Source organism: Leopardus geoffroyi, chromosome X, assembly GCF_018350155.1.
Source record: "Leopardus geoffroyi isolate Oge1 chromosome X, O.geoffroyi_Oge1_pat1.0, whole genome shotgun sequence".
NCBI classification, from domain to species: domain Eukaryota; kingdom Metazoa; phylum Chordata; class Mammalia; order Carnivora; family Felidae; genus Leopardus; species Leopardus geoffroyi.
In genome coordinates, this window is record NC_059343.1 from 33,519,255 (window position 1) to 33,536,928 (window position 17,674).

The 17,674-nt window shown below is 41.4% G+C and overlaps 1 protein-coding gene across 6 annotated transcripts in view; it reads left to right on the forward strand.

The window, feature by feature from the left end:
• Nucleotides 1-17,674, forward strand: part of SYTL5 (synaptotagmin like 5) — a 288,860-nt gene that overhangs the window by 228,531 nt on the left and 42,655 nt on the right. For all 6 annotated transcript variants that reach the window (XR_006710868.1, XM_045471711.1, XM_045471715.1 and 3 more), the window contains exons 6-7: nucleotides 1,392-1,526; nucleotides 14,311-14,452. Coding sequence is in view for 5 of the 6 variants with exons in the window: in XM_045471711.1 (XP_045327667.1) it covers nucleotides 1,392-1,526; nucleotides 14,311-14,452 (277 nt within the window). In the remaining variant the exon portion in view is untranslated. The remainder of the gene's footprint in view (nucleotides 1-1,391; nucleotides 1,527-14,310; nucleotides 14,453-17,674) is intronic.

Below are 17,674 nucleotides of genomic sequence, written 5' to 3' on the forward strand. Positions count from 1 at the left end.
ATATTAAAGAAGTGAATATTAAACAAGGGGCTTAGATAATGTTGGGAGGTCACAGAGGACAATGGGAAAGACATAAAATTGTAAGTGTGACCAGATGAGGACCTTGAAAGACAAGAGTTCAGGATAGCAAAAGGTGGGGAAGAGTGATTCCACATGGAAGAAACACCTTAAGTAGAAGTATGGATGTGGGGACATGAACAAGGTGGTTCTCAGAGCAGCATAGATTGACATTATATCGAGCACTATTCTCACCAAAAAAAAATGTAATTTTCCAGTTAGATTGAAGCTTCCGACACTTTGACAAGACACTCTTTATATATCTTTGAAACAGAGACATCTTGGCAGATTCTATTAAGATTGTCCCAATACCTTTGGAATACATTTTCTCCCTAGAAAACTGGAATATAAAGTAAATGAACCGATTTTTCCAAATGCTGTCACAAAAAGAATATAACTTTGGTTGTTTATTAAAGTATATTTGGAAACCCCCATGTTTTGGGCCTTCACTGGCCTGGATCATGACTCAAATCTCAGTTCCTGAAAAGCTATTTTTGTTCAAGTTCTAAATAATTTAGTCAAATGGGAATACAGTCAGATTTCACCCCACATGAGACACCCCAATGTTCAAACTTCATTCCCGCAGGGAGAAATTTCCTGAAAGATATAAAGATGGTTTCCACCGCAGGGGTTTAGTCCTTCATTCCACAAGAATTGATTGGGTTCTAGTATGTGCCAGGCATCACTTTAGGCTCAGGGGACCTGACAGGAAACCAGCAGGGCAGGGTTGCTTTTCTCATGGAGCTGTAGTCTAACAAATGACCACCTCAGTTTGTCCCAGAGGATCCATCATTCTAGCACCCCTCTCTGAGCAAGATGAGTTCAAGCTCCATAGTCTTTTTTTTTTTTAAGAGAGAGTGTCATGGTGTGAGTGGGGGAGGGGCGGAGAGAGAGACACAGAAACCGAAGCAGGCTCAAGGCTCTGAGCTATCAGCACAGAGCCTGATGCAGGGGCTTGAACCCACGAACCGCAAGATCATGACCTGCAAGCTCCCTAGTCTTAACATCCCTGCATACAGGCTCAACCCAGGCAATATTTCCCTATTCCCAGGTAAGTTCCAAAGTTGATGGTCTTTTTCCTAGCAGGGACAGAGGCCTGGCTTACTGACAAGTGGTATGGCCTTGGGAGAATGTCATAACCTCCTCTGTCACTACCCTTGATGGCATACTACCGAGGCACTGGGAATTTCCCAGAACCTCTCAGCCCCAAGGCCGCTTTATTGAAGAATTATTTACTGTTGAAAATATTAGAAATGGTATTCTTGAAATGATCTTTTAAAATGCTTTTTTCTCTGATGTTACTTCTAAGTACATATATATTTATATAATTTCAGATTTCTTCTTAGCAAGTTCAGATCAGCAACCAGGGGAGAAATCATAACTCCAAAAACTGAAAGTGGGCGGAGCTACAGCTTGGACTTAGACGGCCAAAACTTTCGGAGTTTAAAGTCCATCCCTGGTTCAGACAGGTAAAGCACATACAGATTGCACAATGGTATAGCCTGAGAATAAGGTTGACTTATTTCCATCCAAACAGTGCTTCTAGGTACCTGTAAAGTATTTCTTCTTGGAGAACTTATAACATAACATGAAAAGCCAGGAGGGTATTTTTCAGTTGAAATGGGAAGCACTTAGCCTTCTGGAATTACAGCTATCAGAATCATCGGTGTGATGTGTAGGGATGGGACTTGATGTTTGGGGATGTACAGGGAAAATACATTCTTTTCAGTGATTTCTTGATATTTCTCTGTTGAAGCTTCTGAAAAGAAACATGTGAGCATTAGATATAGTCCTTGCAGCTTTTTAAAAGTTATTAATAAGTTCATCACTTGAACTGCTCCAGAGAATTTCCATAAATTCCACCTCTTTCTAATTCCACCTCATCCAGCTTGTTATCAGTGGGGCCAAGTGAGAATCTCCTATGCCCAGGGTTATCACCTTGTCAAGAAAAGCAAAAAGAAAGGATAGCCAAGAGCATAGTCATTTCACATCAGGCTTGATTTTCTTTATCCTGTTGGGGTATAAGTCAAGGCTTATTTTCATGATTAGTGTACTATCAAAGGCAGTGATGAGAAAAAAGATGTACCCTCATGTTTCACTGGTTTGTCCAAATGTTAATTCCCTTTCATTTTCCTGGAGCTGCAGTAATTCTACAAATCCAGCTAGTGAAGCCTCCTCAGGCTTTGTGAGCAGAATTGCATTCTCCCCTGTAATGTATTTTAGAATATGGAACAGCAAATTCCCCTAGAGAGGACCCTCTTATGACTTTGGTTTTTTTCCCATGGTGGCTCTCTATACTGGTTTCTTTTTTCTCTACAGCATTGCTGCAAAATAGTGCATTTTATGTAAAACAACACAAAAAAATGAGGAAGTATAAAATCATTTATCATCCGCTCTCAAAGGATCACGATATTCAGTAGTTTTCAAATTTTCAAGAATGTAGATATATTTCCTTTATGATTAAAAAAAATCAAACCATAGTTGCTTTTGTCCTTGAAATAGTCTCCTGGACTTACCTTGGGGCAGCCCCCTGCCATGTTCCACAGAATCTTTGTATAAAAACTTCATTTTTGTTTGCGGTTGTTGAACTTCTGACTCTCAGACAGTGGTCCCCATTATTTAGAGGTAAGAACCAACTAACTTAGTGTTGCTATTTTTGCCCAGCTTCTTGGGGACTCCACAGATGAGCCATTTTGGCATAGACTTCAGGCTAATATTTAAGAGGGGTAATGTATACACACACACACACACACACACACACACACACACACACACACCACCTGGATGGACTGGAAGATAGCTGCAGAGGAGGCCCAGAAACAGGCCGGGCTGCCGCCGCAGAGCACTGACAGCACGGTGGTCAGGGTCCCCCGACCCGGGCCTGCAGAAGCCGTCACATCTTCGGTGGCCACGGGTGCCTCTCCTGGCATCACCCTGACAATGTATTCAAGGCCCGAGAGCCACCTGGACCTCTTCAGGAGTCCAGAGGTGGCCCAGGCCCTTCCAGCTCCGGCCAGCAGATTGTCAGCCAAACGGCTGGCCATCTGCTGCGGGGCCACTCTGGGGATGGCGTCAGCCACGCTGACGGCCTGACTGGTCATCCACGTCCTGACCACCAGACCTAGCCGAGCGGCTCCGAGACGGAAAGGAGGCCAAGAGTGGCCGCGCCCACAGGCCTCTACACCTGTCCCCCTACAACAGCACCCTGGGGACCCAGTGTGGGTGGATGTACACTTTGGACCACACCTAAAAAACAAAACCTTCAGCCGGCACCTCGTGTGATGTGACAGTTCTGTCGAACTGGCTTTTTCTTCTCTGCTCTTTAGGAGGACGTCAGCGGACTGAGAGGGACAATCCTAGGGTTGCTTCAAATCGGGAGATTTCAAATCAAAACACAATCAGAAAAACCAGTTACCCAATTAAAAATTACATATTTCCTAAAAAAAATATGTATATATATGTATATACACACACACACACACACACACACACAGGGAAAATACATATACATAAAATAAAAAATACACATACAGGGAAGATATATTCTCTCTCTCTCTATATATATGTACATATACATATGTACATATACTTATACAAATACATATACATATATACACACATATATACATGTATGTATATACACATATACGTACATACATATATATGTATATGTACGTGCATATATGTATATGTATATATACATGCATATATGTATATATACATGCATATATACATATATACATATACATGTATGTATATATACACATATATGTACATGTGTGTGTGTGTGTGTGTGTGTGTATATATATATATGTCTGAAGAGGAAAGATGGAGTTCCTGTTAGAAACCAAAAAGTCTCCTGACCCAGCAAATAGATTATTCCATTTTAAATTAATTAGTGTTACAGTTATTCAACAAGAATACGGTTTTGCTGTCCTTCCAGAATCCATGTGCCTGGGTTTATTTCTTCTGTGTTATCTACTGCTGAGTATAAATAATCATAATATTGTAAAGCTATATGGACATGTTTCACCAAACACTGTTGTATTGACCTAGGGTTTTCTTGTTCTTGTTGTAAACTGAAAGGAGGCAGACTTTATCTTCTAAATCCTAAGTACCTGAAATGGTTTATAGAAGATCAGGATATGGTAGTCGGGGATGCTTTGGCTTAAGCATGCCAGGAACAGTGTTTTCCCAGAAAGAAAGAGAATAAAGCCATTGGAGAGATCAGTAGAGCAAAACGTTCATTTCCTAGAATGTGCATTTATCATAACGATGACTCATTAATGGACTGCCACAGTGAGATGAGCTATATTATCCCAAAACTATTCCTTGGAAAGTTGGGGCGGGAAGTAGCCCATCTTTTCCTAACTCCCCCACCAAAAAATATTAGCTCCTTTTTGTTTGCTTGAAGCTGCAGTAATTCTGCAAAGCTAAGTAGTAAAACTGGCAGACTTCCATTCCTCCTTAGCTTTTGCAAGCAGAATTGCATTCTCCCTTGTAACTCATTTTAGAATATGGAACAGCAAATTTCCCTAAAGAGGTTGTAAGGGCCCAGCCAGTCTCTTTGGTCTGTTACCTGACCCAGCTCAGCAATGAATTCCTCCTTTCTCCTCCACAATGCATATTTCTTCATGGTCCGTTGCTCTTTTCCTGGAGCAGCTGGGCTTGGGAATTCTTGTTTAAAACTCCTATCATATCAGAATGGAAATGATGTTTTACCAGATGCCTGGTTAACTTTCTTTTCAGTAGTTTGAAAGCAGGGAAAAGTATGAATGGGTAAGGCAAGGCCCAGCAGCCTCCCAGAGGCGCACAGCACACGGCCCTTCACTTGCTGCTAGGGACTTGACAGATGAGGCAAAGGAGACTTCTTTTTTTCAAAAGAATATGCATGGAAGCTATGGTTAATAAATAGAATGCTCTTCAGGGCAGCGGGTCCTAAGCCCTTTTACGTTGTGATGAGTTTGGCAATGCGGTATGATTTGTGAGGGATCTGTGTGAAGTCACGCTCATCCAGAAACAAACCCTCAGACAAGGATTCATAAGTAAGTGATTTATTAATGAAGCGATTCCAGGAGAAACCAGTACAGGAGTAAGGGAAGCAGAATAAATGGGAAGAACCTAAGCAATGTGCTTTCTCAGATGAGGTCTGAATTTGAGAACTCAGCTTGATCCCTCAAGGGATTCTGGAGCTATAAGATGTGTCTCTTGAGTTTTTCCATTTTGAGGAGCTGGACCATCGCACTCCTTTACCAATTCGTCAATGACTCTGAATTCCCTTGGATAGGGTTTCCAGATTTAACAAACAAAGATCCAAAGTATGCCCCATGCAATATCATTTTCATTCGTATACTCTATAAATATTAGTATATTTTTGTACTAAAAATGATTCGTTGTTTACCTGAAATTCAAATGTAACTGAGAGTTCTGCATTTTGGTTGACACCTCTCCAACGGGGGTCTGGGAAGACCCACTCCAAAGCATGTCTAGGCCCCTTGCTCCAGTGCTAAAGGGCAGATCTCTGAAGGCCATGGGTGCAGGCCATTAGCAGGCAAGCTCTCAGAAGCTGGAGATGAGCGTGCAGAGCCAGCACAAGTGATATAAGGGGATCTGGGTAGGACATGAACAATGTCCCCTAAAACACATAAAGGAAAAATGGAACTTTGAACTTAACCTTCACTCAGTTCAGTACAAAATGGACAAAGGAAGATGCTGTGTTTCTCTGTGGCAGGTCTGTCGTCACATTGGAGAATATGGCAATCGTATCAGATTCACCAGTGTTTCGTGTGCTTAGACCGTGACCCTATCGGTGGGAGTAATATGAAGTCTGGAGTTGCCAAACACATCTTCAGCTAGAAACTTCTGTTTATACCACACAGTCATCCCTTTCTACTTATCCTTTGCCCATCATACACACCTACCCTGATTTCGGTCTCCTCAGAGCAAACCCCGAAATAAGGATTCAAGAGCACGTAATTTATTTAGGAGGTGGTTTTGGAAACCCAAGAGGAGTGGGGAAGTGAGCCAGAGAAAGGAAAGAAGCCGTTTACTACTATGGGGATCCAGTGCTCGCTCTCAGTGGACACCTGTAGGAAACAGTGTACAACACACTTTAGAATTATCTAGTCAAGAGATTGGGAATCTGGGGTATTTATACACCGGCTCCCTGTTCATCACTGGCTGAGGACTAATTCTGGGGCACTGACTCTTTGGCACTTCTGACTTGTTCTGTGCATAGGTGCTCCATGCTCCTGTGATCCAAAAAATGTCCTCGGACATAGAGTTATGGGTGTTCACAGTAAATAGGATTCTGTGGGTAGAGGTGAGTGCCAAGGGAACTGGGCGGGGGCACTGGGGTCTGCTACAGCATCCTTCCCAGACTGCTCTTGGGCCTCTTCCAAAGGTGCAGTTTGTCAGACCACTGGTTACTCAGCTCCTGATTTATGCTAACTTTATATAGGTGTGACTTTCCTTTATGTAATGACAATAATTTGAGGAGTTATGGAGACTTGGTCGTTCAGCCAGACTCTTGATATTATACTTTGGTTGGATTACAACTGGGTTCTTGACTTGCCTCGTTCTTGTGGTCAAATGATTGTGAGCCCAAGGACAGCTCCTTTGCTCTCTCATCTGTTTCTGCAGCCGTTTCTCAAAGATTCACTGCCTTGACATGTCCTATTTCTATGAACTAAATTTAACACATTTCCCCCTTCCGGTATAATAATTTTTTTCACTCAGGCGTATTTTGTGGTGTGTCCTTTCTCAGGGTATCTAAGATACACCAATGGTCTTCTCCATCTGCTAATCATTAAGGTGTAGAGGTATATGACTGGCTTACCTATTAATTTTATTTATACAAATAATTTCAACACACAGTTCTGTCAACATTATTGTCCTAGTGCCGTATTCCAAATGGTAGTTAACTGTGGAAGGTTTTAGACAGTGATATTATTCCACCCCTTCATGAACATCCAATTTGTCAAGGAAGATTGATATAACCACATAATTTCAAGACAATATTGTATCATGTTAAAAAGATGTTCTGTGTGCTATGGGAAAACCAGAGAGAGGCATTTATCCTTTGAGAGGATTCAGAGAAGCTTCATGGAGATGACCTCTAAGCAATTTTAAGGGATGAAGAGGACCCTGCCAGGTGAAGAAAGATAAGAATGAAACAGAGGAAATAGAAAGTATAAAGGAAAAGAGGCATAAAGCGATGTTGCGTGTACTGGAAAATGAACTGTTGGGGGATTTTAGAGTGTAAAAATTGAAGTGTTGTATGAAAGAGATGAAATTAAGAGCTAAGTTGGACCGAGATACAGATGGCTTCGGATACATTGATGACCTGTTTTTATAAGCAACATAGCATCCCAGATGGAACAAGAGTTTGGCAAATTTGAGCTATTAAGTACAGAGCATGTGCCTTTTCCCTTTAGTTCCTGAAAGTTAAGTTCTGCTAAACACTTGTTTTCCTTGGTGTCTACACATGGAGGCAATCGGCTTTCTTGCCCCTGACTTCCAATTCACCCAAGGTTTTTCATGGCTGGTGGCCTCTCTCTTCCAAATGGCTTTCATCCATTATTTAGAAAGAAGACAGGGGATCAGGATTCTATCGTGATGGTAAAAGACAAAAGTATTTTCAGACTGGGAGTTTTACCTATTCTTTTCCTTCATACCCACTCAGAATCCTTCCCTCATGGTGACTGTCTCCTCCACTTTAAGGAGAGTCTTCTTAAAACAGGTCCTTTATGCCCATCATGCACTTGCTGGGATGAGCACTGGGTGTTGTATGTAAGTGATGAATCACAGAAATCTACCCCAAAAACCAAGAGCACACTTTACACACTGTATGTGAGCCATTTTGGCGATAAATTATATTAAACAAAATTAAATAAAGCAGGTCCTTTAAGAAAACGCTAAACAGTTTCAAACCCACCAAACAAATCACCCTTTGTTTTAGTAAATCAAATATAAAGGTTCTTGGGGGCGCCTGGGTGGCTCAGTTGGTTAAGCGTCCGACTTCGGCTCAGGTCATGATCTCACCCTTTGTGAGTTTGAGCCTCATGTCGGGCTCTGTGCTCACAACTCAGAGCCTGGATTCTGTATCTCCCTCTCTCTGCCCCTCCCCTGCTCACACTCTGTCTCTCTGTCTCTGTCTGTCTGTCTCTCTCTCTCAAAAAAAAAAAAACAAATGGTAAAGAAAAATTAAATAAAGGTTCTTTATATAATTAACACTATGATTCATTGAACAACATTTCACTGAGTACCCACCACATTGTATCCTTTCTCCAAGAAGGAGACAGAAGGAAAATGTGTGTAATTAAATCACAGAAAGCCAGTGACTTCAGAGGAAACTGCAGCTAGAGAAGCTTCCTGATGAACTTGTACTTTTTCCTCATTTCTCTGCTTCCCTAATTCTGCATTCCAAAGCTCCTATGATGGTTCACCTATGCCTAAGAATAAAACACATACATCTGTACACATGTATCCACACATGCACACAGTACCTGAAATTCATCCTTTTAGGATGTGTCAACCTCTCCAGAGAGTTTTATTTTTATTTCTTTTCTTTTCTTTTTTTTTTTTTTTTCACTTTAGAAAGAGCACATGAGTGGGGGGTCGGGGGGGAAGAGAGAGAGAGAGAGAATGAAAATGAGAATGAATCTTAAGCCGGCTCCTTGCTCAGCCTGGAGCCTGATGCGGAGCTCAATCCCACAACTGTGGTTGGGATCATGACCTGAGCTGAAATCAAAAGTCGGACACTCGACCGCCTGAGCCACCCGGGTGCTCCAAGGATTTGACTGTTAAATGGAGATACCCATATCTGTATGTTGTATGCCTGTGTGGATGGGCAGTACTCACAGGGGTCAACACAGCTTCTGTAGATATACAGATAGTTGATAGTTTGAGCTTTTTGGGCCACACGGTCTCTGTCTCAGCCACTCAACTCTGCTCTTGGAGCAGCTGTAGACAATAGATAAATGAATGGGCATGCCAGCATTACAACAAAACTTTATTTAGAGGCACTGACATTTGAACCCCATGTAATTTTCACATGTCACAAAATATTTTTTTTCAATTACTTAAAAAATGTAAAAACCACTCTTGGCTCACAGGCTACAAAAACAGACAATGGGCTCAATTCTGTCCGTGGATCATAGTTTGCTGATTCCTGGTACAACACGTTCACTCACTAACAAAGAAAGTGTCCTTCCATTTATCCACAGGCTAAGTTTTGAGGACAGATCACTTGTATTGATGTGATTACTGAGGTTAAGAAAATAGTGGTATGAGGGGGACAAATTGCAGATGGAGAGATGTCTGAGATGAATAAATTCAAACTAATCAAGAGTTTAGCCCAGTGTTTCTCAGCCTTGGCTGTATATTGGAATCACTGGGGGGTGGTGTCATTAAAACATATCGATCCTATGGGCCTAGATCCTATGCTCAGAGTCTGATGTGATTAGTCTTGGATGTAGTCTAAGCTTGGAGATTTTTAAAAGCTCCCCCACTGTTTCTGATGTGCAGCCACGGATGAAGACCACCCATCTCTCATAAGACTGTCAGGAAAGGCAAAGCATTTTGGGATCACCAGAGACTGGAAAGTTGACCTATGTTCAGCTTTTTTCTCTTTTCTTTCTCATGTTTAACATCTTTCCCATTTAATGGGATCACTTCACTTTCTGTTACCTCCCTTGCTTGTCTTATATATCCATTTCAGATCTGATATAACAAAAAAAAATTAGGAAAGTGCATAAACCACAGAAAGAATACGCAGTCTCTGTGTCATGCTATGCACTAGACTCATTGTCACAGTGAGTGTTAGTATCTCTGATATTAATGCTGCCTTTTGGTTGAGCTTTCTTAGGGGAGTATTCATTTAACCATGCGGGCACAGACTCAACATTGTCAGGCCACTCTGGGAAGGTTGCATCCTGGGAAATGCTTTCCGGACTACAACTCCTGGGAGATGGTTATGTAATCCACAAAGGCAACTCATTAAATTATAGTCTCTGTCCCTTGTCCTTAGATCCTTTATCTAAAAATAAATCTAGAAAGCCATTATCAAGATTTGGGGCCATTGTGAAATTAGAGATAGCAAAATGGAAGGCTTTTAAAGTATATTTCATAAGCTAAAGTAAACGAGATGGTTTCCTACTCTAGGCAATGTGTCTTTCAGGTAACCTGGGATGTCTGAGCTCCCCAGGCGGTGTCCTATCTCCACACTCTGGGCCCTTCTAGAACAGGAAAAATCTCTCTCTTTCTTGTCAGTTTCCCTTTAAGCAAATTTTAGCTAGAAGTTTTGTTGACACTGATTTCTAACACTTCCAATTTAAGTATCAGTGACCTGATATCTGAATCAAAAAAAGCTCTTTCATTTTTTAAGAATAGTTGACACAGCTTCACATTCATCTTAGGTGTACAACAGGGATTCCACCACTCTGTATGTTATGCTGTGATCACTGGAGATATAGCTACCGTCTGTCACCACGCAACACTATTACAGTACCATTGACTATATTCTCTGTGCTGTACCTTTTATTCCTGTGACTCGCTCATTCTATAACTGAAAGCTTTTATGTCCCACTCTCCTTCTCTCGTTTTGCCTGTCCTCCCACTCCCTCCCCTCTGGCAACCACCAGTTTGTTTTCTGTATGTATACGTCTGATTCTACATTTTGTTTCCTCATTTCTTCGTTTGTTTTTTGGATTCCACATATGAATACAACCATATGATATATTTTTCTGTGACTTATTTCACTTAGCATTATACCCTTGCCCTATAGGTCCATCCATCCATGTTGTCACAGATGATAAGATCTCATTTTTATTTATGGTTGAGTAATATCCCATTATCTATATACCACGTCTTCTTTATCCATTCATCTATCAGTAGTCACTTGGGTTGCTCCAATATCTTGTCCATTGTAAATAATGCTGCAGTACACTTAAGGGTTCATATATTTTTTTTGAATTAATGTTTTTGTTTTCTTTGGGTAAATATCCAGGAGTGGAATTACTGGACCATATGGTATTTCCACTTTTAATTTGTTAAGGAGCCTCTACATTGTTTTCCATAGTGGCTGCACCAATTTACATTTCCACCAATAGTGCACAAGGGTTCCCTTTTCTCCACATCCTCACCCAACTCTTGTTATTTCTTGTCTCTTTTTTTTTTTTTTGAGAGAGAGAGAGAGAGAGAGAGAGAAAGAGTGTGCACACAAAGGAGGGGCAGAGGGAGAGGGAGAGAGAGAATCTTAAGCAGGCTCCATGCCCAATGTGGAGCTGGATGTGGAGCCCGATGCAGGCGCGATCTCATGGCAGATTGTGACCTGAGCCAAAATTAAGAGTTAGATGCTTAACCAACTGGGCCGCCCAGGTGCCCCTTTCTTGTCTTTTTGAATCTAGCCGTTCTGACAGTTGTGAGGTTAGATCTCGTTGTGGTTTTAATTTGCATGTCCCTGATGATTAGTGATGGTGAGCATCTTTTCGTGTGTCTGCCACATGTATGGCTTCTTTGGGAAGATACCTATTCAGCTCCTCTGACCCAAAAAATAGCTGTTTCTTAATTGAACTTTAAACTTCTTGAATTTAGACTTCTTTTATCCTCTTCCTATTTAAGTGGCGATGATTTATGTATTTTATGTCATATTTTATATAACATCTAAGAGAGTTGGCACCCAACTATTTATGATATTATCCCTCATCAGACTGAATCTTTTTTAGTCTAACCAACTGAAACAACTGACTGAGAGGAAAATATTTTTGAGAAGCTCACGGTAAATGTCAGGGACAAACGTGAAATTATATGTCATTTTTGAGGTAGTGCTTCTGGCAACAATTTCCAGTAGCTGACTTATAAGAATTTTTTTCTTATTACAGGGTGGCCTCTTGAATGTCATCACCACAATTAATCAACTTCTTCCAGAGCTTCTACATAAGTAGGACTTTTGGTTCTAGTGAAGCTCATCTGAGATGGGGACTTTTTCAAAACCACCTGGGTCAAGGAGAACTTTCAGGACAGGCACAAGCAGATATATCTACATGAGTCCCTTTGGATCCTAACTTCTTGGCTCATTTCTGCAAGATTAATGTCTAGCCCTTGTTTTTTAAAGGAGATTTTACCTAAAATAGTAGAGAAGTTTTGTGGTTCCACCACAGTGTTCCTGGGAGGTCTCTAAGATCTTTCTAGGTAGGACTTCTGAGATGAGCAAAATCACTCAGATGGTTAACTGTCATCAAGTGTAAAAGTGTAGCACCTGAGCTTGGAGGGTTCTGGAAAGTCTCCAAGGAACTTAGAATCTCAAATTATATAAATTTATTTAATCATAAAACTTTGTTCTCTCGTCAGAATCAAGACACAGTCCTAGACCCTTCCTGAGCAATCTATAATTCATTCAGGGTGCCATATCTAGAGGAAGAAGCCAGAGACTGTTTCTATGTGGTATCATAGGAATGCTACCCAGAGAACTTTTAGTTCTTTTCATCAGATTCCAAGAAACTAACCCCCAGCTCGCTCACCCTTGAATTGTTTTCTGCTTGATAGCTCCTTCTAGCAATGTACAGCCTGCCTGGTTCTATCAATTTGATCTTGGTGAGTGATGAGTACACAACAGGAGAAACTAGAATGAGCATAGGCTTTGGGTAGGCAGGCAATTTTCAGTTTTTATCCTGACCTTATTATGTATGAACTGTGCGACGGTGTGGTGGTGGGGGTGGTGTGTGTTGTGTGTGTACACACACCTATGCCTACGTACACGGAATAGTCGTCTAACCTCTTTAGGACTCGGTGTTCCCATCTTTAAAATAAGAATGTTTTCCTTACAGGGATGTTGGGACATGGAAAGTGTCAAACACCTAGAAAATACTCAGTAAATGTAGCTTCTCTTTGCATAATTTTTGAGGGTGGTGGTAGCCAGGAGTAAAAATCAGGGCATATTTGATTTGATTTTGGTGGCTTCTCTGGTGCAGAGCCTTGAAAAAGTTAGGAGCTGTGGTTGATAGCTGCAGTGGTCATTGCCGGTTCTTCTGCCAGATTTGTCTTCCAGCAATGTCACATGCACAGTGAGACATCCTTTTTTTTTTTTTAAAGCACTCTTCCTCTATTCTTTTGCATATCTTTTCTGATTGGCTCAAACGTAAGTTCTAATCACTGTTAACTATCACGTCTAGGCTTTAACATGCTTATGATTATAGATGCACTTATAACTTACTCAATAGTAAATCAAATAGTGAAATTCACAAAGGCTTATGTTTTACCACTTAGCGTATTTTGTGTTCACCGAGGATAAAGAATAAAATAGAACAAACACTTCTCTTAAAATCCAATTTGTCAAAACTTATACTTATGAAACTCCATGTAATCAGAAAATCATGATCACCTCAAAGGCAGGAACTATTATTTTATAATCATTATTGAATGGGATTGAATCAGTTTTAGCAAACAAAGTGAGTCAAGCCCATTTACCAAATGTCATTATTTTTATGCCACATTTATTAAATGTGTACCGTGAGTCAGACACTGAAACAACATAGGGAAATAAAACATAATTCCCACTCTTTGATTAAGTATGTACTGAGTGCCTCCTTTGCACCAAGGCATTTATGAAGGTGGTAGAGATAATGTGGTAAATATGTCATGAACTCTGTCCCCAAGGAGCTCAGGTTGAAAGAGTCAACAAGGCCCATATATGTGGATCACTTAGAAGCCAAATAAGACATCCTGGAGTGAAGTGCTACATAGTTTGGCAAAGACTGTGAATCAGTAAGAACGGAGCAGAGCAGAGGTTCACAAGGCTTGTAGATGACAGGAAGTGCCTGATAGGGGAGGCTGGCCTTCATCTGGGCCATGAAGGATGGGGAAGATTTGCATAAGTGCAGAGTGGCAAATAGAGCATAGCAGGTGGAGAGAACTTGAGAAAAAGCCTTAGAGGTAGAAGCCGGAGCGGGTGCCGTGAGTGTGGTGAGTTGAGAGGAGAGCGGAGAACCTGTGCAGGTGGGAGGATGCTGGTGAGCAGTAGGAAATAAGGCTGCAACGGTCGGGTGAAGCTCAGTTACAGAAACCCTGGAGTCAGACAAATGGGCTTGAGCCTAGTGAGTCTCTGAGGAAGATAGCGACCGATTCCAGTGTGGCTGCAGTGCGTTTCGGGGGGGTTCACTTGTCATCATCATTTTTTTGGAAGCTTTTCCATGGCTCTGTCTTTGCTTGCTGGTCTGCATCCTAGTTAAAGTCAGAATATTCTTTCTCATTTAGGGGAAGCACTGGTTCATCAGACCTTTATGACCAGGAAGCTGGCCCGGCAACTCGGAAGAGCAGCCGGAGCAGTGGAGTGACCCCCGTCACGCAGAGGTCACCGGCTCCAAGCACGCGCAGCGTGACCTCAGCCAGCAGTAGAGTAAGTCCGCAAATGTCAAAGGACACCCAACTTCCGAGACTTGACCTCACCACCATTGCCTGGTTGGGTCTGAGTTCTCGGGATCTTGAAGCATGTTGTTTATGCTGTTTAATTGTAGATGCTTCGTTATCAGGACTGAACTTCCTGCAACTTAGCTCTTGGTGGGAAGCCAGAAATGTGAAGGAAAGGGAAGGAGCAGGTTCAAAGGTGGTATTTGTATGATGGGGGGTTAAATGGCTATGTAGCTTATGTGGCTTAAACAAAATATAAATAATGTTTAGAAGTCTCCTAGTTTGATCTTCCGTGTTATTTGCCAAGAATTCCTAAGTTGACTGCACTAAAACTTTCCCAGACTGATTTAAATCAGGAAAAGTAGAATCTTGAAATATTTGAATAGTTTTTCTTTATGCACACCTGTTAAAATTAGGGATCAACACACCATAAAGACTTAAATTGCATTATACATAAAATATAGAGAGAATATGGGTTGCCTGTGTGGCTCAGTCCATTAAGCCTCTGACTTCCGCTCAGGTCATGATCTCAGGGTTCGTGAGTTCAAGCCCCACATCGCACCCTCTGCTGTTGGCACAGAGCCCGCTTCAGATCCTCTGTCCCCATCTCTCCCTGCCCCTCCCTCCCCCGCTCTCTCTCTCAAAAATAAACAAACGTGTGTGTGTGTGTGTGTGTGTGTGTGTGTGTGTGTGTGTGGACACACACACACCTTCCATATATACATATATGGAAATGGTTCTTTTGAATCAATGAGCATCTAGATTTTTTGTTAAGCAGGAAGCTCCATACATAGAGCTGACATCTATGTTTAAGAAATCTTGGTCCTGGTCAAGCAAACAGTTGAAGTGAAAGAATTAACTATGCAGGAGTCTGGAGCAAGGTGTTTCTCCAGGCAGAGACAGCACTGATATTCAGCAGGTACACATACAGGGAAGGCTGTTCCAATTACTTATGGCTGGCCTCCCTCTTGGGTGGTCAAGGCACTGTTCAACCAGTGCCTAAAATATTTTTAACGCCCCTAGAGAAACAGCCAGTGCTAAGACTCTGAAGTGGGAGCGTGCCTGGTATGTTTAAGGAAGAACACGAAGGCCAGTTTGGCTGTTGTGAGTGAACAAAGGGAGGAGGGGGAGGAAGTGAGCTCAGAGAGGTAATAGGGACTGACCACTGTATGCACTTTGACATTGAGTTGGAGTAAGCTGGGGACAGTTGGAGGGTTTTGAGCAGAAGAGTGACACGATGTGGCTTCTTTTTTTGTTATTTTTATTAGTTTTTTTTTTAACTCCAGTATAGTTAATGCACAGGATTGTATTAGTTTCAGGTGTACAGCATCCTGATTCAACAATTCCATACATCACTTGGCGCTCATCGTGACGACTGTGCTCCTTAATTCAAAATATGTACAGAACTTACACAACCCAACACCCCAAAACATAATCCAATGAAAAATAGGCAGAAGATGTGGCTTCTTTTATACAGGATCTGGAGGCTGTGCTGAGAAGCAACTGTAGGGGAACAAGTGGAAAAGCCAAGAGACCAGTTAGGATGCCATTGTCTTCCTGCAAGTGAGACACTGGGCTTTGGAACAAGGGGATAGAAATGGAGGTTGTGAATCCTGTGCACTGTTGGTGGGAATGCAAACTGGTGCAGCCACTGTAGAAAGCAGTATGGAGGTTCCTCAAAAATTAAAAATTGAAGTACCCTACGACCCAGCAATTGCACTACTGGGTGTTTACTCAATGAAAAGGAAAGCATTAATTCAAAAAGATACACATACCCTTATGTCTATTGCAGCATTATTTACAATAGCCAAGATATGGCAGTAGCCCCAGTGCCCACTGATAGATGAGTGGATAAAGAAGTAGTAAATGTATACAATCGAATATTGCTCAGCCGTAAAAAAGAATGAGTTCATGAGGCGCCCGGGTGGCTCAGTTGGTGAAGCGTCCGACTTCAGCTCAGGTCATGATCTCACGGTTTCTGGGTTTGAGCCCCACATCAGGCTCTGTGCTGACAGCTTGGAGCCTGGAGCCTGTTTCGGATTCTGTCTCTTTCTGTCTCTGCTCCTCCCCCACTTGTGCTCTGTCTCTCAAAAATAAATAAATATATATATATATTTTTTAAAGAATGAGTTCATGCCATTTGTGACAATATGGATGGACTTAGAGGGTATTATGCTAAGGGGAGTCAGGCAGAGAAAGGAAAATACCACATAATTTCACCTATATGTGGATTCTAAAAATCAAAATGAATGAACACACCAAGACAAAACCAGAAACAGATTCATGTATACAGAGAGCAGACTGGTGGTTGCCAGAGGAGAGGGGAATGAGGGGGTGGGTGAAATAGGTGAAGGGGATTAAAAGGTACAAACTTCCATTTATAAAATAAGTCGTGGAGATGAAAAGTGGAGGATGGGGAATATAGCCAATAATATTGTAATAACATCCTATGGTGACAGATGGTGACTATGCTTATGGTAGTGAGCCCTGCATAATGCACAGAATTGTTGAATCTCTATGCTATCTACCTGAAACTAACATCATATGGCAATGATACTTTAATAAAAATAGTTATTATCTAAATACTGAATATAAAAACTAAATATTTATTTAAAATATCGACTCTTCCTATAGTGCAACTTCGGAAAGATAAATCATAAACTTAAAAAAGAAAAGCAGAGACTGTAAACAGCCAGATTCTATAAATATTTTTAAGGAAAAGCCAAAAGGCATCCAGACAGATTGAATAAAAATAGAAGATTTCTTTAAATACTTATAGTCTGAATTGTACTTGCTGATAAGGTAAAAGGCAGATTTAAAATTTATAAATATTTATACTAAGCTCAGCAAGCAGTAGTGTTCCATACCCAGAAAAGTGCATTGATAGTTGGTGATTACCCTTACTTTGCTGGCAATCTAACAAGGAATGATATTCAAAATATTTAGTAACTGATATGGCAGAGGCACTGAGCTATCAGAACAGACTCTGGTGCAAGGCTGGGGCAGTATCCTGGGAGCCCTTCTGTGCCATGTGTTAACCTGGATTGTGGGTCACGGTCTTCTGTTAAATGGGGGTGTAGGAGGTAGGGGGTCACTGGGGAAAGAGAGTGTTGAGAATGGGGACAAACGTGGGAGAAAACAGAATACTATGCTTGTGTATAACTCTGAGGATGAAAAGCTAGCCAGATTCTAGCATTTTTTTCTTTTTTTG